This window comes from Scyliorhinus torazame, chromosome 21 (genome assembly GCF_047496885.1).
Source record: "Scyliorhinus torazame isolate Kashiwa2021f chromosome 21, sScyTor2.1, whole genome shotgun sequence".
Taxonomy (NCBI): domain Eukaryota; kingdom Metazoa; phylum Chordata; class Chondrichthyes; order Carcharhiniformes; family Scyliorhinidae; genus Scyliorhinus; species Scyliorhinus torazame.
The window spans coordinates 21,598,281-21,623,115 of record NC_092727.1 but is presented as its reverse complement, the minus strand read 5'-3'; the positions used below and the strand labels follow the sequence as shown (position 1 = coordinate 21,623,115).

Genomic DNA, 24,835 nt, shown 5'->3' with positions numbered 1-24,835 from the left:
TCTTGTAATTCTATTCATATAAATAAAGTGAGATTTGAATGGCTCGTTTATGTAAACTAAACAAGATGTCTCCATAAGATATGGGAACAGAATTAGGCCATTCAGCCCATTGAGTCTGCTCCGCCATTCGATCATGGCTGCTATGTTTCTCGTCCCATTCTCCTGTCTTCTCCTCATAACCCCTGATCTCCTTCATTTGAGCTTACATTACAGGAAGATAACAGCGTCATGAAGTTCTGTATCATTTTTGCCTTCCATTCCGGTGTCCTCCCTTTCCCTCTTGTTTCCCTATGTCCAGCACCACCAGAGAATCTTTAATGGGATAAAAACATCCTAACGTTTATCCTAAACGTTTACTCTCTTAATCAATATAAAACCCAAGAACGGTTAGGAGATACATAAAGTGCATAACACAAACAAAATCCAGCAAGCCAGAAGCAAATAAACTAGCGAGTTAAAGGTGCCATCAAATTACACATTTCCAAAGCACACGTTTAGCATCAGCAAACAGCCAATGCACCATGCTTTCTTGCAGTTTTTTTCTTTAAATCGACTAATATTCAAGTACTATAATTTGAAATATTTATCTTGTAACAAAATTTCAAATGCTGTAAAATCCTATTGGAATGAAAGATAGAAGTGGACTTTAAACAATGCATACATTATCAACTGGAAGTAGGAAATGGCATTCAGAATTCTTGACAGATAGCAACATTTATTGAGGTGGTACTCACAATGAAGACCAGCAAGAGCGAGGACTGCAGCGGTTTGCATTTTATTCCCAAAAGTCAACGTCTTCCAGGCAGCCCGAAAAATCTTTTGTTGCTTTACCACTTGTATTGCTTCTTCCAAAGTGGAACACTGAAAATAAATCTCAATTTATTTTCTGAATTACAATGCATACTGCATCTTCAACACGCCATAAAGCACAAATCAAGACTCAAAGCTATCATTTTAAACATAGTCAGTCTACAGTTTCAATATATTTTACAATTAACTGTTATATAAAGAATACTAGTGAGAAAATGTTTTTAGCTATGCTAACATTTGAACAAAAGTACTCTTCATTGTAAGGCTCCTTCTTGATAATTCCCTTATTTCCCCTTTCTTTATTTTTGCTGCTATGATTTTGATCTATGGATGCTTAATGGACATGTATCTTGATAAATTAAGCAGCAGAGAGGAGGAATTCAAGAAATTGCAACATGGTACAGATTTTTCGAATGGGAGAATTCAGACTTTTTGGCACTCGACAGATGGGTAGGATTTGATTCGATTGATTGGCTGGTGGCCAATTAATTGGCTAAAAGGCCACATTCTGTCCAGTAATCGGTAGTGATTGGTCCTACTAAAGTAGAATGGTTTTCAGAGACCCAAGGAGCTCATGGAATCATAGCATCCCCACAATGCAGAAGGAGGCCATTCGACCCAAGGAGTCTGCACCGACCCTCTGAAAGAGCAACCTATCTAGGCACAGGTCCCCCACTCTATCCAGGCATCCCAGTAACCCCACTTAATCTTTTGCACACTAAGGAGCAATTTAGCATGGCCAATCCACGTAACCTGTACATCTTTGGACTGTGGGAGGAAATCGGAGCACCCGGAGGAAACATACGCCTACAAGGGGAGAACGTACAAACATCACACAGTCAGCCACCCAAGGCTGGAACTGAACCCGGGTCCCTGACACTGTGATGCAGCAGTGCTAACCATTGTGTCACGGTGCCACCTCAATTTTGAATCCTGGACACAGGGGAAAGGACTTTCTCTCTCTCCAGAAAGGATGAGTTGCTGTATTTCTGAATCTACAGAGAACCTGAATGAATGAATCTACTGTGAAACCATTACAGGTGGCAAACAGAGAACGCTTACTTTGAAGGAAGCCTGCTCAAAGACATCTGAAACAAAATACTTCAAAAAATTTTACTTCTATTTTCAGTCTTCTCTGCCTCTCGGTGTTTGTCTGTCTTGTTTGTGTGTGTTTATATTTTAAAGATATATATATCTCATATATAGGGTGGAGGGCAAGTTAAAGTGGGGAATTAGGAATTAGATAATAGTTAAACAGTGGTATTTGCTGTATATTTCATTATAGTTCTTGCTATAAATAAAAAGTATTTGTCTTTACATTTCCAAATCTGGTGACTGTAATTATTGGGCAGCCAAGGGGCAAAGACTGAGTATTTTGCTAAGGAATTATTTTCTCCATTTCCAGAGGCGATGCATCGCTTCTAGGTGAACATACATGATAAAGAGCCAGGAAATTTTAATATCAGAGAATTAAGAAGGGCGGCTCGGTGGTTAGTACTGCTGCCTCACGCCGCCGAGGACCTGGGTTCAATCCCGTCCCGGGTCACTGTCCATGTGGAGTTTGCCCATTCTTTCTCCCCGTGTCTGTGTAGGTCTCACCCCCACAACCCAAAAAGATGTGCAGGGTAGGTGGATTGAAATGAAATGAAATGAAAATCGCTTATTGTCACAAGTAGGCTTCAAATGAAGTTACTGTGAAAAGCCCCTCGTCGCCACATTCCGGTGCCTGTTCGGGGAGGCTGGTACGGGAATTGAATCGTGCTGCTGGCCTGCCTTGGTCTGCTTTAAAAGCCAGCTCTTTAGCCCTGTGCTAAACCAGCCCCGGCACATGCCATGCTAGTTGCCCCTTGACTGGCCATGCTAAATTGCCCCTTAACTGTAAAAATGTAATTGGGTACTGTAAATTTAGGTACTGTAAATTTATTTTAAAAAAGAGAATGAAGAAAAACCACGAACGTGGCATAGACAAAATGATTGCTTTGTCAAAATAGTATTTTTAAAGGACTGAGGTCTTGTTTTGATATTGATCTGTGATATTTTATGGACTTTGGGATTGGTCTGATGAACTGTGATGGCCCTGTTCAAACCTACACACTTCTACATTCCAATCAGTTATATTTCATGTATTTATTTTAAATATATAAATCTAATGTGTCCTTTAGTGCTTTTTAAGAAACAGTTTTGCACAAATGGAAAATACCTGGGTTCTTACCTGAACAAGGTTTTCATCAACAACACGAACAAACTGGATCAGCAGTGGTCGCTTCAACTGAAAAAGGATTTGAAATTAGATGAAAAACTTGGTTATGGGGCATAAAAAGAGAATTAGGCCATTCAACCATTATATCGGCACTTACAGCATAAACAAGCAGAGCTCTGTGTGCAGATTCCAAAAGATCAATTATTTTCAGCGTTTTGAGATCAAGATCCTGAAGTTCGTCACAACTACAAAGGAAAAATGCTTTGTGAATAGTTTTCTACTATTGGTCAAAGTCAAAACTACCCTACCCACCCACCCCTCCCTCTCAAAAGTCAGCTCAACCATATGAATATTGGTTTGGTACTGCCCTTAACCTTTTCTGTGGTTGAATTCATGCTCAAGATAGGTAACGTTAATGCGAAGGAATAGAGCACATTCATCTTCCAGATTAAAACATAGGCTTTGCAATGAGAAAATAAGCTTCAGCGATTTGGTTTTCTCGTATCTTTCAAACTATGTGATTGGACCCATGAATGTTATTGACAGATATACTTATACAAAGACGAAACCAATCTATGGTTATTTTAAATGGTATTACACTTGGTAGCGCTTCAGATAAGAGATACTGCAGGTTGCAGTAAAATGAGCAAAGCAGGGCAACTGCAGCAGATATAGTGGCAATATAGAAAACTATTCTTTCTCTCATTTTTCTTCCTAGAAAACATGACTACTACATTAAGTATATAGTTCCACAGGCACTCAGGTACCTCTCAAATGAAAGAGTATCTTCAATTTAAACGACAAGTGTTGAATCTGAAGTGTCTGAACTGAAGGCTATGTTCAATTAATTTTGTACTCTGTATACTTTAATTCTAAATATTCAATGCTCTGAAAAATAAAACAATGTGTGCCCCCATACATCCTAATGTTTTGTTCTCATTTCTAGTTAATCCTAAAGTTATGTACTTACATTTAAAAATATAAAAAATTAGAAGACAACACAATAAAGGTGTTCTGAATTAAAGGGATGAGTCGGTATGGTAAAAGTCTCTTGCAAAGCTCATTTCTAGACTTAAACCAAGGGAAAAAATCAGTGGTTTGATTGAGGCAATTGTGTAACAGTACATACAACATCAGCATTTTGTTTCTAATTTATTTCCAAAATTCAGTCTCCCCTGTTGAACAATTAGGTGATGCCCCATGATTCATTATGACTCAAGACAACACTGTTTTATAAAACATATTGTACAATTGTGTAATCATAGAATAATAGAATTTATAGTGCAGGAGGCCATTCGGCCCATTGAGTCTGCACCGGCCCTTGGAAAGAGCACCCTAATAAAGTCCACACCTCCACCCCATCCCTGCAACTCCACCCAACCTTTTGGACACCAAGGGCAATTTAGCATGGCCAATCCACCTAACCTGCACATCTTAGGACTGTGGGAGGAAACCGGAGCAACCCGGAGGAAACCCATGCAGTCATGGGGAGAACATGCAGACTCCGCACAGACAGTGACCCAAGCCGGGAATCGAACCTGGGACCCTGGAGCAACAATGCTAACCACTGTGCTACCGTGCTGTGTAATATATACACAGCTTTTCCCAGCATCATTTTGGCACGTTGCTGACACAAAATGTCTATCACATTTGCTGACATTACAGTTCCTGTATCTATGTAACATGCAGTTGGTTACCACTCTCTCAAAACCCAGGTGTCATAATGATGGGATTGGGAAAATTGCAGGTATTCAACAAGTTCTGGCAGGTCATCATTTTGAATCCCATCCCACCATCGGGTTTATAGTTGTGATTATGGAAATACATGATGCTGTAGCAAAATGGAAAGTTTACTTTTTATTTAGCCAGTTGAATTTCAGTTAAACTTTATTAAATGTGTACTTTGAAGTATCTCAGCTACAGGTTATTTGCTAGTTGATTTTTTTTTTTTTTTTTTTATAAATGTTTTTGGGCTCGCAATAATCAGTGGCCGTAAATAACCACGGTGTATTCCCATGCTAAGGAAAAGCATAAGTACTCCCATACAAATATGTGGCTGATGTAGCCGAATGATACATGCAATCAGATAGGACATGAACAAGAAGTTAGAAACGAACAGGAAAACCGTATCCATTGCCTGGTTTAATGTCCTGCAATAAACTCTGATACTTACCGTAGGTTTAAATAATTGGGGTTCGGGAGTCCTGTCAGGCCTTGGAATTCTGTGCATGCGCCAGCCAGGAAGTGGCCACAAATGCATTGTTGACGTCTTTTTCGTCTTCTGGTTGGGAACCAGCGTTGCACAAATGCACAACAGAAGAAGTGAAACAGCGCGGAACACAGGTTAAGTGACCTGTACTGGAGCGGTATTACACCCATGGCATCCTAGAGAGGAGGACACAGGGGAGAAGGACACAAACCAAGAAAGTGGTTCAAAACCAGGGAGGGGAGAAGGAGGTCCCTGAAGAAGGTCCCATGCAGAGACAAGGACAGAAATCATGAAAAGATCTGATTAAGTAAAGTTGAGCGAAATGGACAGGCAATAGGCTTGGAATTAAAGAGAGAGAGCTGCAAGGAGTAGATTGGATTGGATTGGATTATTGTCACGTGTACCGAGGTACAGTGAAAAGTATTTTTCTGCGAGCAGCTCAACAGATCATTAAGTACTTGAGAAGAAAAGGGAATAGAAGAAAATACATAATAGGGCAACACAAGGTATACAATGTAACTACATAAGCACCGGCATCGGATGAAGCATACACGGTGTAGTGTTTGAGTTCAGTCCATAAGAGGGTCGTTTAGGAGTCTGGTAACAGCGGGGAAGAAGCTGTTTTTGAGTCTGTTCGTGCATGTTCTCAGACTTCTGTATCTCCTGCCCGATGGAAGATGTGAAGTGAGCTTTAATGAAGCCCAGGAGATCGGAGAGGGCAGCCGAAGGTTGGTGACTCCAGGCTGTGGACTGCAAGGGCAAATATACCCTCATGGAAGCAGTGGTTTTCTGTTTGGCAGAGCCAAAGTTCTGAAAGCATGCTTGGAAGGTGAAACTTAAGTGTACTTGGAGAAGAATTTCAAATTGCGAGATCGAAATCTTGGAGGTAGATTCTTCTTTAAGTTGTCCGAAGAGGAGCAACATTTGGAGGGAATTCCACAGTGAGTTCTTCAAATGTGGAGATTGAAAACACTTGTGAGAAAGACAGCGTTTCAGTGAGACTGGTTGGCTCACAGTGTGACAAGTGTCTGAGTGGGCTGTCCAGAATCCATGGAATTTTAATAGAATTTACAGTGCAGAAGGAGGCCATTCGGCCCATCGAGTCTGCACCGGCTCTTGGAAAGAGCACTCTACCCAAGGTCCACACCTCCACCCTATCCCCATAACTCCGTAACCCAACCCAACACTAAGGGCAATTTTGGACACTAAGGGCAATTTAGCATGGCCAATCCACCTAACCTGCACATCTTTGGACAGTGGGAGGAAACCGGAGCACCCGGAGGAAACCCACGCAGACACGGGGAGAACGTGCAGACTCGGCACAGACAGTGACCCAAGCCGGGAATCGAACCTGGGACCCTGGAGCTGTGAAGCAATTGTGCTAACCACTATGCTACCGTGCTCCGCCAATTTGCTTTGGTCACATCTGTCATTTACCTTCGAGTGAGGTGCATTTGACTACAGTTCGCCGGATGGTTCACAGACTTCCCCTGAATATTAGAGTAGAAGATAGATATTCTATAAGTCTATGATATGGTAAATTAATTGATCTTTCTAAATCTGTGTATGTAAAAACATAGGAGGTGTAGGAAATGAGCATTTGAATCATTTTTTGTGTTTGCATTGAAGCATTTCCAGCCTTTTTATCTGATGTAATAGAGTTCATTTTTCTTGTTCAATAAATGTTTTATTCTTTGTGTTAAAATTCATCAGCAAACTCCTGTAAACCTGTTAGTAATTTTCCAGGTTCTTTCCTGCAAGCTGACTGATCCAGTAGTAATATCAGCTGCAACTGTAACAGTCTCCATAAGAGGTGTCAGTCAGTACAACGACTGTAACAGGAAACAACATTCTATTCAAAACCCCACAATGTGGGCTGCCCATGTAATGCTCACATATTGCTGACAAGCCTTAGGAACAGTTCATTTCAACCATTTCATGTATCCCTTGCATATATCACTTTATATTCTGAATTTCTCACCTCAATTATCTAACTTTTTGACAATACAATGCGAAAGAAACTAGAAACGGTTGGCAGACAACAACCACCAACAAGTCTATGTACAGCTGAAACAGATGTACAAAATCAAAATTCGTAAAGTTAACAAAAAAAACAGAATCTTGCAGTTAGTCAGAAGGGATGACAGTCTTGACAGTTCTGGGTTAAACATCAGTAAAAGCTAACAAGTATGTTAAACATTGGGAAATGTATCCATAAAAGCTGGAAAGGACATCAGGAATACCAAGTAGATACATTTTTATTGAAAATCTTGAACCAAAATTCACATACAAAATGATAGCCTTATCGCAACTTTAGAATTCTATTCTCTTGTGAATTAGTGATATGGATTTATTTGTATATTTTATAGCTGTCCTTATTAACAGAACTTACTGTTCATATTGGATGAGCTCTGCTTCAGCAACCCAATTCCTGTAACGTTCATCCAGATAAGGCCTGCCAAAAAGAATTGGGCCCAGGAGCTGAACTTTCACAATGTGACAGTACCTCTTCAATACAGACATCCTCAGGTAACACCATCTCTTAGGAATCAATACTGTAAACAAAAACATGCATTACCTTAGGGAAAATAGGTGCTAGTCAGATACCTGATCTAATCAACCTTTCAACAACAGAAGCAGAAGAGTTAAGCTAAGAATAAAAATAATGCAGTCAGCATCAGAACATTCAGTAGTATCTCCACAATTACTATTCAAACAGCCTTTTTAAGCTTTTTGTACCTGCTATAAAAAACACACCCCTCCTTTCTACAATAACTTTTCTCACTCAGAGAAATGTACAGAACCATTCAAAGTTAACAGGACTAAAAATGAAACATAATGTATTTAGCAAGTATCAAATTTCTTCCCTCCTTATCTCTTCAGAATGTTTGGTGCAACGGTTGGTGTGGCTGCATTTTGTTCTACGAAATAATACGGTCACTACTTTGTGACAGCTCAGTTTGAAATTCAGCCCATTTGTCAAGGAGGTGGCAAGCATATCCCAATTACTTTAACTCCGTGAAAGAAAAATAGAGGTAAACACACAGGCGTGGAAAAACCATCAATTAAATCAGCAGTCTACTTATTGCAGGTCACTCCGACAAATCATACAGCAGCAACTTAAAGTCTGGGTATCAAATTGCCTGCCTAGGATCTCAATGAAGCAAAGTCAATGTTATACCAAAAGCTCTGTATGTGTGCAAAAAGAAATACTGCCTTGATCTTCATCATAAAAATTGGCTGCTTAATCAAAATTGTAGCAGCATTATAGGGAGGTCTGTGCTACAGTGCAGTGGGTATGCAAAAATATTTTGAACACAGATAATGAGGCAAAATATCAAAGTTATACTTATGCTGCAATAACTTTGTATAACAAATCAAACTGCCATACTGGTAATATATAAAAATATTCTCTCTCTACAAACGGCTTTGCCTGCCAAATTAGTGTCCTATTTCAATGAGGAACAAATGAATCAGAAGTTGTATGACAGTTGGGGCAGCACGGTAGCATTGTGGATAGCACAATTGCTTCACAGCTCCAGGGTCCCAGGTTTGGTTCCGGCTTGGGTCACTGTCTGTGCGGAGTCTGCACATCCTCCCCGTGTGTGCGTGGGTTTCCTCCGGGTGCTCCGGTTTCCTCCCACAGTCCAAAGATGTGCAGGTTAGGTGGATTGGCCGTGATAAATTGACCTTAGTGTCCAAAATTCCCCTTAGTGTTGGGTGGGGTTACTGGGTTATGGGGATAGGGTGGCGGTATTGACCTTGGGTAGAGTGCTCTTTCCAAGAGCCGGTGCAGACTCGATGGGCCGAATGGCCTCCTTCTGCACTGCAAATTCTATGATAATCCATGACATGGAATTTTGACAGAACTTAAGTTCTTTATTCTAAATGATCCTATTGCTACATATGAACGACTACATAGGCAGCATGTTAGCACAAGTGGATAGCACTGTGGCTTCACAGCACCAGGGTCCTAGGTTCGAATACCCGCTGGTTCACTGTCTGTGCGGAGTCTGCACGTTCTCCCCGTGTCTGCGTGTTTTTCCTCCGGGTGCTCCGGTTTCCTCCCACAGTCCAAAGACGTGCAGGTTAGGTGAATTGGCCATGATAAATTGCCCTTAGTGACCAAAAAAGGTTAGGAGGGGTTATTGGGTTACGGGGATAGGGTGAAAGTGAAGGCTCAAGTGGGTCGGTGCAGACTCGATGGGTCGAATGGCCTCCTTCTGCACTGTATGTTCTATGTTCATATGAATGACTTCATTGCTAAATGACAAATATTTTCTCCATAATTTCTAACATTTCAAACTTCTAAACCTAACACAAAATAAATTTAGAACAGGATAAACTTCTGAAGGCCAGCAGCATTTGTTCCTTGGATTACAAAAAAATAGTCAAGTTTACCAAAGAATTGGGAGAATCAAGTCTGCAATAATTATTCAACATCTGATCCAATCTTCATTCCCTCTATTTGGCAATTATTTTTTGAGAATCGAGGAAACAGCTGGAAATGAATATCTTTGTCATTCATTCAACTAGAAACAAAGCAGTGACTCTTTTGCTCTTCTTCAGTCCTAAAAGAGTAACTTTTTACAGCAAAATGACAATGACTTGCAAATGCCCAACATTGAGGTCTCATTGGGGATATGGCCAATCAGGTCCCAACCAGATGGTTTGACACCATATGTCAACTGAGTTCAGATTATTTAAACATACTTCAGACAAGGCCTTCATAACCGAGACTGAGAGAGAGGACACTGTCATCCAATCTCTGTGGTATTTAAATCTGTGCACAAAGTTTAGACAAAAAAGCAGTGTTCTGATCAACCTCAAATTTCCTACTTTTGAAAATGTTTAAATATTGTCTTTCTATTTTGGTTCTCTAAACCAATATTTTCCTGCTGGTGGTTTGCTCCATTGTCTCAGTCACTGTTTTCTTAACGTAACCATCAGAGGTACATAACAGTGCTCTGCAATAATACAGCCTAGAAAATTCCTTTAACTTTGTCAAATAACTAGTTTTAACTTAGTAACTCCATAATAGGGAGCCACCTGTGACTTCACCACCTGGAGAATTATAATAAAATCCCACTGTTAGTTCAATGTGCCGTCTGCTTCTGCAATCCTTAAATTAATTTACCAAACCGCAGCTACAATTAGAGCTTACTTTAACTTGTGTACCTAGTTAGCTGTGCATTAGACAATCTCTATTCACAAAACAAGAAAAGGGTCCTTTTGAATTTTTTCTTACCTTCATAACTTAGCTGTGGTGCATTATTTGGAGGAAACCACGATTTCAAATCCTGTAATTATAATCAAGCAACTTCATAATAAGCACATTCATCCGTGTGAAAAACAACTAAAATTAAGCAACATAAGATTTGAGACAGTTGATTGAAATCTAAAATGCCCTTTACATTTTCTTTGCAATAAGTAGCGGCAGCTTTCACTGGACAGAGTCTCGAATTGAGAGTCATAGTCTCAGATAAGGGGTCACCATTAAAGATGGCGATTAGGAGAAATTTTTACAAAGTGCCGAGAATCTTTGGAATCAATTATCCCAAAGAACTGCGGCTGCTCAGACATTGAGTATATTTAAGACAGAGATCAATAGATATTTGGACATTCAGGAAATAAGTGGAATGGGGGTAGGGGGGAGGGAAAGTGGAGTCGAAACAGATGATCAATCATGACCTTACTGAATGGTGGAGCAGGGTTGAGGGGCGTGAAGCCTATTTCTGCTATATTTTATCCCTGCTCAGGGTGCAATGTAATCCATTAGTGTCAAAACATTTTTCCATTTGATGCTAGATTTTGCTGTTCAGTCACATCTACTATTTAAAAATTCAGGATGGCATAAAGCTGACTTGAAGCTGATTGATGTTGGAAGCTGAAAAGACTCTGTTTCTGAAGGCCTCAAAAACAATGACAGGATTTGTACCTTGACTTTCAAATGTACTATTTTTATATTGATTATAAGTGATATATAGATTGAAAGGTATATTGCATTCCATAACAGCAAACTCCAGTGATGCATACTTTACTTTGAAATAAAGTTCCAAACAATAATGGAATCTGTTTTTTTGGTGATTTTCTTTTCAGAATTATGAAAACTTGACAGTTGTCACCGTTTTATTACACCTTTTGTCCACAAAAGGGCCGTATGCATTTGCAAAAGTCCAACTGTGCATGCACAAATCTTCTTGTACTTAGGAACATATTAACTGCAACAAACCAATTAGTTCCTTACGTTTGTTCCACCAGTCAATTCATAGACTAATAGAGTTGTACAGATAACTATCTTTGAATATTCCTTGACACCCCTCACTAATACAAATCTGTCAATCTATCTTGAAAATTTAAATTGAGCAAGTATCTATGGCGTTTTCAGACAAAATGTTTGCTATACTTTTTGTGGAAAAAATGCTTCCTGATTCACCCAAGTGACATAAGATTGTCCCCCCACCAGAAGGAATTGTTTTTCCTTATGCATGCTGCTGAATCCATTTTGAACACAATTAAATTACTCGCCAACTGTTGAAACGTAGGACAGGTTTTTGCGGCCTGCCTTCATAGTTCTACCCTCTAAATCTTGGTATACATCTGGTGAATCTGCAGAGAACCCCGTCCAAGGTTAATATATCAGCTACTGTGCCCAAAACGGAATTAGCACCCCAGATAGGATCCAACAAACGTCATATAAAACTGAAGCATTGTTCCCACCCGTTTGTATTCTAATTCCCTAAAAGCAAAGGCAATATTCCATTTATTTTTTTTGGATTACTTTGTGCAACCAAATCCCTGTTCCTCCAGTTCCCAGTCTCTTGCATTACAATATTCCAACATTTTTCTTGGAGGCAAAATTGATTCCCCTCCCATTGAATTTTACCTGCCACCCACTTAAATTTTGTCCACCCACTTAAATCTGTTTATATCCCTTTGTAACTTGCTGCTCCTATCTATGCAATTTAGTGCCATTGCGTGTGCAAGCATAAAAATATTCAACTTTCTGCATTTGTGTTTGGACAAGCAGACTGTTTAAAGAAGCTGAATATTTGTACTGAACTAGAAAGCAGATTGTATGATGGAACCACAGCAGCAAGGAATCAGGTTCAGAATGCAGAGGTTATCTATAAATTCAAATAATATTGACACTCTATTCACCCCTGTATGAATCAGTCAAAATATGTAAGCTTTAATTGATAATAGTAATTGCTCATTGTCACAAGTAGGCTTCAATGAAGTTACTGTGAAAAGCCCCTAGTTGCCACATTGCATTCGGGGAGGCTGGTACGGGTATTGAACCCGCACTGCTGGCATTGTTCTGCATTACAAGCCAGGTGTTTAGCCCACTCTGCTAAACTAACCCCTCAATATCCTTGGTGGGCCTTTTTCCAAACACCATCAGGCCTACTGGTCCTCAAAAATGTGCAAGTAAACCAAGCATTTGGTCGATAATATAACACCACAAGTTACATTTGTGCATACAATTAGTTTTTAAAATTGGTGCAAAACATTCTTGATGACTGGAGGAAAGGATAAGATGGAAAATGAACATTACAAGATAATGTCTTGTTCACCTGAACCGCTGTGTCCATTTATTATGAACCATTGATGTCTGCAGGTTGGTTGGAAAAGGTGAAGATCTTCATATCTGGTGTTGCACACTTCACAAAGGGGAAATGAGTCATTGTGCTCCTTTTTGTGCTCCTACTTCAGTAATATTTTTTAAGAAGCTATATTTAAATAGTTGCGACTGAACAGAAATCTCTTCAGCTTGTCAAAAAGCACTTTTTCAAAATTTTATTTATTTTCTTCCAATTAAGGGGCAATTTAAGCATGGCCAATCCAAGAATCAACGCTATCATATGGATTTATAGACAACCCCTACACATCTTTGCGTTGTGGGGGTGAGACCTACGCAGACACTGAGAGAATGTGCAGACTCCACACAGACCCAAGCCGGGGATCGAACCTGGGACCCTGGAGCTGTGATGCAACTGTGCTACCATGCTGCCCAGGGCCAGAATCGAACCCAGGTCCTCACCGCGGAGGCAGCAGTGCTAACCACTACATCACCATGCCACCTTTGTCGAAATGCACTTTGATCACAAAAATTATTGATTCTGTTTGTTCATAATTACTTACCTCATCAGAGGAAACGATATCTGGCAAGTCACTCGAATCAGAAGTAGTACAGCCATCACTATCCCAAATCGCACAGTCCATAACTGCAACCTAGCAATGGCAATATTAAAAAGTAGGCATAAACAATGCTTTCAAGCACCTTTTGTCAACCAACTCCCTCCAGTCCGAACAAAATTTTAAAAAGTTGAACAACGTCAGCTACACGTTATTGAATCTCACAAACTCCTTTATGCGGGTTTATGCTACAAAATTGAACGTGGACAGGTGCACAAACTCAGCTGGGAATTAACATGCATATGCAGCGTTAAAGTAGTATAAAACACCAATCCTCCACAAAACAAAAATAATGGGACAATGTGTGTGTGTGAATGCATGTATATAATGTACGGATAAGTGCAAACAGTGAACTCCAAGGGTGGCACAGTGATTAACACTGCTGCCTTAAAGCACCAGGCTGGAATTGAGCCAGGGACCCAGGTTCAATTCAAGCCTCGAATGACTTTGTGGAGCGTGCACTTTCTCCCAGTGTCTGCGGGGTTTCCTCCCGATGCTCCAGTTTCCTCCGTTAGGTTAGTGTCCCTTCGTGTCCAAAAATGTGCAGGTTAGGTGGGGTTATGGCATTACGGAGATGGGACAAGGGAGTGGGCCTGGGTGGGTTGCACTTTCAGAGGGTGTCAGTGCAGACTACATGGGCCAAATAGCCTCCTTCTGCACTATAATTCTAAGTAAAAGCATAAAAATGAAATACAAATAATGGGACGTTCATGTGAGTGGCCATGTAGGTAATTTGAAGATGAAACGACAACAATAAACGCCAAACAAAACCATTGGGCAAGTCACCATCATCTCCTTCCAAAGTAAACATGTACATTCAGGATGATTTTCGTTGCATGGTGCCACGAGAGCAGCATGTAAAGCATTTTAAACACAGCTTTCAAAAGGAGGGGGCTGGGTAGAAGGGCCTATCTAGAATTTAAATATTTGCAACTGTTCTTATTTTGGTCCGCATGAAACTTGAAACCAAATCCCACCCGCAGAGCGAGTTGTGCAAATGTCTGGCTGGCGGCAGGAAAACAAACGCAGCTGCCGGTTTTTTTTGGGAAGGGGTTTTCCTGCCCCTCCGCCAGCAATGCGCCTGGTGCAGCCTCCGCCGCTCGGCTTCTCCCAACTAAACTTTGCCCGGATTTATCCCCCGGCAACCGACAGACAGAGACTTCCCCCAGCCTTGATCTCCAAAACCCTTGAGTCAGTCATTTGGTCAGAAAGCTGACCGCGCGTTAAAAGACCAGATCCCCTCCTCACAACCGCCGGGTCCGTGTCTTTGTTTATTTAAACGCACCGACAATGATTAATTGCCACCAACCCCTGGACGCACCAAACTCACCGGCACAGACCAAAATGGAGGTCAGGGTTCCTCACATCTCGCGAGAACGGGATTTCCATTCGCCGCACGGCACGCTGGGATTTGTAGTTCCATGAAAATGGCCCCAAAGCCAGAGTTTCCTCTCTCCTCCTCACCCAGCCCCCCATCCCATCCCCGGGTTGATGCCGGTCAGCCATGCTCCGCCCCCCTCCGAAAAGGCGTAGTGCGCCGTTGTCACGCCATTGGCGTGTCATCGGCATGCACTCCCACGATGCTCCGCCTCTGGTGGGCTGGGTTCCCGACTCCGCGGGACATGTGTGGCCTCAGCAGTCAGGAACCCTGCCGGGATCCATGCCGCTGGCTGGGGAGGCTTCCGCGAGGGCTGCGGGGGGACTGGTGGAGGGTGTGGCCTGTGGGGTCGCGGATGACGGGTCGGGTCCACACACGGCCGGTGCCACGTTGTACGGCATGAGCGTTGCAGATGGCCTCCGTGCGCATGTGCACCAGGAACCCGGTCATAGACATAGAACGTAGAACATACAGTACAGAAGGAGGCCATTCATCCCATCGAGTCTGCACCGACCCACTTAAGCCCTCACTTCCACCCTATCCCCCCAATAACCCCGCCTAATCTTTTTTTTTGGACACGAAGGGCAATTTAGCATGGCCAATCCTCCTAACCTGCACGTCTTTGGACTGTGGGAGGAAACCGGAGCACCCGGAGGAAACCCACGCAGACACGGGGAGAACATGCAGACTCCTCACAGACAGTGACCCAGCGGGGAATCGAACCTGGGTCCCTGGCGCTGTGAAGCCACAGTGCTATCCACTTGGGCTACCGTGCTGCCCTCACAGTCATTCTCCGGCCATTTATGGCGCAGGAGCCAGGAGTTTCACCCGGTGCTGCTGCTAGCCCCTCACCGGTCCTGGAATCAATGAGGGGTCAGCACCGATTATTTTCATTGTAAAACGCCTGTGAATTCTCCGTTCGAGCCAGCACCTAGCCACTGAAACGGAGAATCCAGCCCAAGATCTCTGTCTCTCTTTGAACCACCTCTGCCCTATGATTGGCTCTTTCCAGACATGGCCTGATAACTTTAACTTCATCCACTTTGGCATTTGATTCTGCATCATACTTTGCTTTTAAATCACATAGCTCAGTCTGAGTTGATTTCAGGGCTGTCTGTAACACTTGAACCTTGTGATCAGCCTCCTCAAATTTGGAGGCCAAAAATGTTTGAGTCTTCTGCAACTTCCTTTCCTTTTCCGTGAAGTCATTCTGTAATTTCTGCTCTTTCCCAAGAGCAAGGCTTTCTGCTTTGTTGCTCAAGGTCTGCTCATACTTGGTGCTTTTTTCTTTAAGTGTTTTTATTATTACTTTGTGATTCTTGACATCTGCAAACTCCTTGTTGTATTCCTCAAGTGTGTCCCGCAGTTTCTGATTCACGGTTTCTATATCTTGCATACGCTGGACTTTGAGCTGGAGCTGTTGTCTTAGATCTTAATGCTGGAACGGGATCAGAGTTGCATTTTCAGATTGCAATGAGCGATTCTTCTCCAGCAGAAGTACCTCTTGGTTGTGTCCTGTGATCCAGATCCTTCTGATGCTACACCTTTCATCGACTTCAGAATACTTAGCTCTTTTTTAACCAATTCATAGTCAGACTGCCCTTTCAGCTTTTCTTCTAGTTGCTTGATTGTGCTGTTCTTTTTTTTTTCTTTCTTTAATAAATTTAAAGTACCCAATTCATTATTTCCAATTAAGAGGCAATTTGACGTGCCTAATCCAGCTAGCCTGCACATATTTTGGGCTGTGAGGATGAAACTCATGCAAACAAGGGGAGAATGTGCAAACTCCACATGGACAGTGACCCAGAGCCGGGATCGAACCTGGGACCTCAGCGCCGTGAGGCAGCAGGGATAACCCACTGCGTCATCGTGCTGCCCGATTGTGCTGTTCTTTGCACTGAGCTGCTGTTCTTTGGTATCTCTGAGATTATTCGTCACCACTTGCGGCTCTGCCTTTTTCTCTTTCAGTTTCCTGATACAATTCACCGATCTCAAGTTTGTAGTTTCAGCAGGTTAAACACATTTCTGTTGTTGTCTTCACTTGCCTTAAATGCGTTTTTCGATTGAGTAAGTTTGTTCTCCAGTGCAAGGCAATTCCCTTTCATGTGGCTTCCCTCTCTCTCTTCAGACTCAATACTGTGCTGTGTAGCCACTTAAAATGGCCAACTCCCGATTCAAAATGGCGAACGGCAAAGGCTGATGGGAAAGTCAGCCAACAGGACAAAAATGAGCAGCTGCAGGTTGGCTGTGTATTTACCTCTGGAAAGGCCAGACAAGATCGATACCAGCAACAATCAGCATAACAAAACACCAGCCATCTGCATACTAATGAGCAATCCCCGGGAACAATAAGCAACATTTAGACACACAAAGCCAAACCGGACTCTTCGGCGTCAGCAGAAGCCTACACAATGGGAGGTGAACGAGCACCCCAAGACCGCCCATCGATCAGGGAACCGCTCCAGCATTGGAGAAAATCGAACCAAGCGATTGGGACAAAGTCCAATCACTTGGGACCAGGTACAGGGTCCGCCCCGAAAGGCGGGAAGCCCCTGGGAACTATAAGAATTGAGACCCAAGTTCAAGTCACTCTCTTCTCCAGCTCTTCTCCACCGCTCTCCTCCAGCTCTTCACTCTTCAGCAGCTGATCGAAACTGTAAGTCTTACTTCAACGCTCGCTACGAGATAGGCACTCCTAGCTACTAATCCGTACCAACTTCGAATCCCGCAGGCTCAGAACCCGAACGAAAGGCCATTTGTTTCCCTGACCTGGTGGGCCAGTTCCAAGTTAAGTATAGGCCTGTTAGTTGTAGAAGTTGCTTAGATGTAGAATTTGTGCATGAGTAGCGATTACTGTGTATAATAAATGTGCTTTGATTTAAATCTTACTAATCGGTGTATTGGATTATTGACCATTTCTCGGACTTGAACCACGTGGCGGTATCATAAAGATACCTGGCGACTCAAGAGCAAAAGTAATAAAACAGAGCAATTGAACTAAGGCAAAGTTAGCAACAGCTGAAGGGAATTAAAGTTTGTGTTCAGCTGATTTATGACTTGCTGATCCTTCTCAACAAGCTGTTCCTGGTGTACTATTTCTGCTTGTTGAAACTGAGAGGCAAGTTGCAGGGTTTCTAGTTCCTTCTTCAACCCCCGTAGCACAGCTTGTGTCCTCTCCAGTTCCTTCATTTCTAGCTCATGGTGCTGTTTCAATTCCAAAAGGTCATAATTTTCTTTTGTGAGGCTATGATATGCTACATTATGCCAGTTTTCTTTTGTTTGTCGCTCAAGATCAGAGTGCTTTTTGGCTTATTTGATTTCTTTCCGTGCTTTTCAAACTCTTGTTTGTCCTGCTCTTCGGACCGTTCGTTCTTGTTTTCTATTGTTCTGGCACAGCATTTCTGTTTGATGTTTGACGAGCACCATCGTGTTTCTTTTTGAAGAGACATTTGCCTCCAGAACCCGTGGAGTCATCTTCTGAAGCAGTCTTTGGCTTCGCTTTGAAGACTTTGTTTCTGTCGACTTCTGACTTGGTATTTATGCGTTGTTTCACACCCTCGAGGGCACCCATATCTTCAAGGTCCACCAGTCTTTCAGTGGAAACATTTTTGTAATTTGTTGTGTGCAGAGCTGTGGCCTGAGTCTTGGATTGTTCTGTACTGTACTGGTTTTGCATCTATGGCTGCCGTGTGCTCCATTGGTATATAGTCGGTGTTTGTATCTTTGGTGTCTGTATTTTATAATCACTGTACTAGCTGTAGTGACTCACATGCTGCTGTGCCTAGCAGTGATCGCTTGTCTGCTTCAACAATTGCAAATTTAACTGTGAATAATTGTGCATTTACTTCAACTTGCAGGATATACATTCCCGACATCTTGATTGGTGCGTGGTAGTCAGTGAGATTGCAATCGTTATCCTCTATTCGTGGTTGAATCCACAGCATCAGCAGGTTTGCTTCGTTGATTAAATTCGCTCTGGCACCTGTGTCCACTTTGATGTTCGTGCTTGTTTGATTAATTATGATCGGAATCATCCAATTTTCCAAGTGGTTTGCTATTACTTCTATTTTTGTGTTTCGTTGTCAGCGCCTTCATTGATCATGTCCACGATAAAAGAACCTTCCAGGCCAAAATGGGGATGTTTAGCACAGGGCTAAATCGCTGGCTTTGAAAGCAGACCAAGGCAGGCCTGCTGCACGGTTCAATTGCTGCAACAGCCTCCCCGAACAGGCGCCGGAATGTGGCGACTAGGGGCTTTTCACAGTAACTTCATTTGAAGCCTACTTGTGACAATAAGCGATTTTCATTCATTTTCATTCCTCTGGTGTATCATTAAACTGAGCTTGCCTGTTCAGGGCTGCACTTTGCATAATTGACGTATCACTAGTTTCTTTAGCCTCGGTTATTACATTAACATTAAGGTTTAGGCAACTCTTAGGTTGCTGCGTTCTTTCAATCGACAGGCATTGCAGGGCATTTTCTCGGGCTGTGCGTTCTGCCACACCTCCAACATGAAATGGCGTTCTCTGAAGATTTCTCCAAATGGCCACTGCCCGGACCACATTTCTGATCCCGTTGTGACACAGTAAAGATGGCATCGGTCGCGCCCTCTTTTTTTCCGCCACTTTCTTGTGTCTAGATCTCAGTGATTTGCTTTTGCGCAATCTCACTGGCCTTGCATATTTTTCTGGCATCTGCTCGTTTTAAATCGTTTTCCCTCAGCAATCGCTCGTGTAACTTATCACATTGCAGATCGCATGCAATTTGGTCTTTTATCATTGAATCATGGAGGTCTGCAAAATTGCAGGATTGCGCTTTGAGACGTAGATCCATGACAAAACAGTCAAAGGTTTCACCCGATTTTTGCAGTCTCATCCTGAATATATAATGCTTGAAAGTTATGTTTATTTGCGGATGGCAATAGTTAGCAAATAGCTGGATTTTATTTGAATAGTTCTTCTTGTCTTCCTCCAAAGCGAACTAAAAAGTATTATACAGATCAATTGCTTAGGGACGGGCTACTGTCATTAGGAGTGCTATTTTTCTCATGTCCGAAGCTTCTTGGAGACCAAGAGCTTGCATGTAAAAAGTGAACTGTTGCTTGAAAGCACGCCAGTTCACATCTACATTACCAGTCGTGAGCAGTTGGCTGGGAGTCTTCAATGCTTCCATCTCGCTTCGACGATTCTGGTAGTATGTTGTTTTGCAGCCCGAATCTCCGATTGCTTTCTTGTGTCTTCTCGCCATACCCATCCATTCCGAGGTACCACGTAATGTTCTTTGATTATGCTGATGTTGGTAGCGTTAACAAAGAACAAAAGACTTTGTTTAACAACAAAACTATGTATTATTAAAGGATTACAATAATGTCTAAGGTTAATACAGTTGGAAATAATGGTCGAACGCTAATTTACACTATAGATACTACAGGGCTACTCTAATATGTGACTGCTATCAACACCTAACACCTTACTAACACCTGGGGCGGGATTCTCCGACCCCCGCCGGGTTGGAGAATTGCCAGGGGGCGGCGTGAATCCCGCCCCGCCGCCGGCCGCAATATTCTCCGTCAGCCAAAAATTTGCACTGACGGGAATTGCGCCGCGCGCCTCTCAGAATAGCGAGGGCCGGCGCGGCGCTATGGACCCCGGGGCTGCTCCAATTCTCCGGGCCAGATGGGCCGAAGTCCCGCCGGCGTGACCACAGATCATGCTGGCGTAAATCAAACAATCTTTTTAACGCCGTCAACCAGTCGTGGTGGTTGACGCTGTGGGGCGGCCGCTGGAGAAGTGACGGCACGGCCGTAGGTGGGGGGGGGTCGCGGGTGCCGGTGGAGGGTGTGTGCCAGTGATCGTGGTCGGTGCCGGGGTTGGGGGGTGAGTGCCGGGGGGGTGCTGGGGCGGTCTGGGGAGGGTGAGTGCCGGGGGGGAGGGTGGGGGGCTGGGGAGGGGGGGGCTGGGGAGGGTGAGTGGCAGGGAGGGCGAGTGGCCGGGGAGGGGGAGGGGGTGCTGGGGTGGGTGAGTGTCCAGGGAGGGGTGGGGGGCTGGGGAGTGTGAGTGCCGGGGAGGGTGAGTACCAGGGGGGGGGCGGGGCGTTGCCTGGCCAGGTGCCAACAGTCGTGACCATGCAGCCCATGGCACCTGGCTGCGAAGGGGGGTATGAACAATGATGATATGTCATCTATCCTCCACCCCCTGCGTACCGTAATGTTTGGGCATCACCCAGCGATGTTGGCCGCCGTGGCGGGAGCTGCCCTTCTTCATGTTGCCCTGGGGGACCTGGAGCAGGAGCGTGCCAGGGAGGCGGCGGAGGCTGCCACAGAGGAGCGTGCCGCAGGGAGGCAGGTGGCAGCCACCCAGGCTGGAGGGTCGCCCGCCCGACAGGACGAGGAGGAGCTGGAGGTGGTGGTGCCATGGCGATGAGATGCCCGATGAGGCCCCGTGTGTACCGGCGCCGCACATCGTACCAGGGCCTCACGGACTAGGCATGCAGGAGGCGACTCAGGATGAGCCGGGAAATCGTCGCCCATATCTGCCACCTGATGGCACACCTGGCACCGCGTGGCACTGGGGGAGGACACCCTCTCCCGGTGGCCGTCAAGGCTATGGTGGCCCTGAACTTCTACGCAACGGGGTCATTCCAGTCGCTGAGTGGGGACCTGTCCGGCATCTCGCAGGCATCGGTGCACCGGTGCATCTGTGCAGTGACGGACACCCTATATGCCATCGCGGACCGCTACATCCAGTTCCCTGTGGACCGGGCAGCGGGCTTTGTTGCCGTGGCCAGGATGCCCATGGTCCTTCCAGGGGGCAATTGATGGGATGCATTTCGCCATGCGGCCACCAGCGGATAACAGGGCTGTGTTCACGAATAGGAAGGGGACCTACTCCATGAACATTCAGGTGGTCTGCGACCACCGCATGAGGATCCTGCACGTCTGCACCCGGTACCTGGGCAGTGTACATGACCCGTTTGTATTGGGGCAATCGTTCACCCCCGCAATGTTCGAGGGACGCCACCCCCGGCTGAAGTGCTGGTTGCTCGGCGACAAGGGTTACTCGTTGCTATCGTGGCTGATGACGCCTCTACGGAGGCCACAGACTGACGCGGAGAACAGCTACAATGATGCCCATGCAGCGACCAGTTGTATGATAGAGAGGTGCTTTGGGCTGCTGAAGATGCACTTCAAGTGCCTGGACCGCCCTGGAGGGGCCCTCCAGTACCCTTCGGATACGATCGGCTGCATCGTTCTGTCTGCTGCGTCCTGCACAACATAGCCCGCCAGAGGGGCAATGTGCTGCAGGCAGAGGATGGGGAGGGGGAGGTGCAACACGACGAAGGGCAGGCCTGCCCAGATGAGGAGGATGGGGATAATTTACAGGACAGACGGGCTGGACATGGATGGAGGCTGTCCACCGTTACCGGCTGGACCAGCGGGCACGGGACGGGTTGATAGCTGCCCGGTTCACAGACTAGGGGTGTGTGGGAATCGGCGGGTATGGGCACAGACAGCACAGTATGGCACCAACCAACCACCCTCCCCCACCCACCCACCACCCACCAACCACCCTCACACCACCCACATGCACACCACTCCTCCATTGCACATCCAACTGCAGCACAACGGGCCGGGCTCACATGGTCGCCGGTGGAAGCGTGTTTATTGGAGGCCATGGAGGATGATGACAACCCGCTCTGCGATGAGTTCCGGGCTCTACATCGTTAGATAATGTCTGACTCATGGCCACAGTACCACCCTCCACCTGGACCGTCCCTGCATGCGGCCGTGACACTGCAGCGCACAGTCCCGTCGTCTACCCGGGGGGATGGCGATGGCAACCGGGGGGGCGGGGGGGGCACACTCCCCTGAGGCCGACGTTCGATCACCCCTCACACACACATTGGCACTCACCTCACACCACACCCGCACGCATCGGACAGAGCATAAAGGCAGCTTCTGTAGGTGTGGAAGTGATTTTAATGAGAAACAGTTCATACACGTGCCCTAGCCCCTGTAACTAATCTGTGCCCTGCACCCGTGCCAACTTACTCAGTGTCTAATTTTTGGGCCTTACAGGCCCTATGACTATGTCTAGGTTGTTCCCCAGACGGTATAGCAGAGCTGGAGGTGGACTCCTGTGATTCCTGACCTGTGACTCGGGTCCCCTTTGGTGGCCGTTTCCTGGGGCGGCCCGGCCTGGATGGGCCAGGCCGCTGCTCGGGTGACTGGGATGGCGAGCTGCCAGCCTATCCAGCCCGTTGCCCACCAGATGCACCCGGGACAGAAGGGGCGGGGGGGGGGTCCGAGGTGTTATGGAACCTCCCCTGCAGGGGGACCCGGAATGGGCCCCCACACCTCCTCCTCCCTCGGGGTGCCCGATGTCCCCCGGGCCTCTCCATGGGTCAGGTGTGCGAACGAATCCAGCATCCAACGCAACCCCGGCACCTGGCTCTGCCAGTGCTGGAGGCCCACCCTGGTATCAACAAGGGTCTGCAAGTTTGCAGCCATGGAGCTCAGGGAGCTGGTCATCCCTGTCTGTGTCTGGGTGACGCTGGCCAGCACCTGGGCAATGACGCTGATGCCCTCAGCAAAGGCCTGCTGAGACTGGGCCATGGCCTGTTGAGACTGGGCCATGGCCTGTTGAGACTGGGCCATGGCCTGTTGAGACTGGGCCATGGCCTGCTGAGACTGGGCCATGGCCTCCTGAGACTGGACCATGGCCTGTTGAGACTGGGCAACGGCGTTGAGCGCCTCGGTGATCTGCTGCTGGCTCTGGCTCATGGCTTCCTGTAAGACGGCAGCCATGTCCTGGGCCAAGGGCGGAGATGCGTCAGGAATGACTGAAAGAGCTCATCCTCACCTTGGAGGCGTTGCTGGAAGACATACCTCTCAAAGCTCTCGTTGACCTCAACGTCGAAGTGTTGGTCGAGCTTGAGGAGGACCGTCTTGTATTTAGATTTGTCCTCACCTTCCGCAAACACCAGGGAGTTGTAGACATGGATGGCGTGCTGACCTGCGGTGGTGAGGAGGATGGCGATCTTTCTTTTGTCCGAGGCACTCTCTTTTTCGTTGGCTTCCAGAAAGAGTTCGAAACGCTGTTTGAACAACGTCCAATTTATGCCAAGGTTCCCAGCGACTTGCAACGGCTGCGGTGTGTTGACGGTGCCCATGGCGCAGGATGGCAGATTTGTGGGTAGGTATTAATTCACTTCTGGTACCATGAAGTGTTGGGTACTCTAAGACACAGATGAACCAACACGGTTGCGAATGGTACAACACAGTTTTATTTCATTTAACTATTGACATAGTAAACTCTGGTACTCAACACATGGTGACTGTCTGAGTGGCTGGCAATGAGGTCTGTGCCCTGAGCCGTCTCCTGCTGGACTGCTCGGGAAGTGTCGTGTTCCTTGTTTTGTACTGTGTGTGCTCTTGTCTGTGATTGGCTGTCGTGTTGTGTGTGCTAATTGGTCCGTTGATCTGTCCATCATTATGTATGTATGTATGTGCTGTGATGTTCACTTGAATATCATGACACAACCCCTCTGTTGTTCTAAGGTCTGGGAAGTGTCCCAGCTGTCCTTTTTCATCAACACTTGTCTAACTGTCTTATATGTCTCAATAAGAGAACCTGCAGATCCCCTTTTTATATCATTGCCTGCCATCTTGCAGACTTCAATACCCCTGGTTACTATGAGTAAGGTGTGCTCTCTACTGGAGGGACTTCACTACCCCCCCAGCCACTATTACTACCCTAGCACCATCTGTACGGCTGCTGCTGCCTCCTAGCAAAGTGTGCTCTCTACTGAAGGGACTGCACTACCCCCCAGCCACTATTACTATTCCAGCACCACGCTATCGCTACCGTCTCTCAGAGTTTGACTTATACTCATGGTGTCCACTATTACCACCTCGGCAACGTGCTCCTCCACCGGAGTTCGGCTCTAGGTCAGAGTTGATCAGCTCCTTTACTACGCCGCTAATAAGACATTGGACAACCCAGTACCCAACTTGTGCTCTACTTTCATACAAGAACTC

At 45.4% G+C, this 24,835-nt stretch overlaps 1 protein-coding gene across 7 annotated transcripts in view; it reads right to left on the bottom strand.

The window, feature by feature from the left end:
- The window catches only part of LOC140398216 (uncharacterized), a 131,706-nt gene extending 116,969 nt beyond the window's left edge, over positions 1–14,737 (bottom strand). For 4 of the 7 annotated variants that reach the window (XM_072486606.1, XM_072486611.1, XM_072486610.1 and 1 more), the window contains exons 1-7: positions 14,205–14,663; positions 13,365–13,454; positions 10,468–10,519; positions 7,612–7,774; positions 3,168–3,255; positions 3,023–3,079; positions 735–861 (exon numbers count right to left, since the gene is read on the bottom strand). In XM_072486606.1, coding sequence (XP_072342707.1) covers positions 735–861; positions 3,023–3,079; positions 3,168–3,255; positions 7,612–7,774; positions 10,468–10,519; positions 13,365–13,454; positions 14,205–14,210 — 583 coding nt within the window. In that variant the 5' untranslated portion in view covers positions 14,211–14,663. Of the gene's footprint in view, positions 1–734; positions 862–3,022; positions 3,080–3,167; positions 3,256–7,611; positions 7,775–10,467; positions 10,520–13,364; positions 13,456–14,204; positions 14,671–14,703 lie in introns of those variants that run through there. The other 3 variants (XR_011937438.1, XM_072486608.1, XM_072486612.1) reach the window with 3 other exon arrangements.
- Between the last annotated feature and the right edge of the window lie 10,098 nt (positions 14,738–24,835).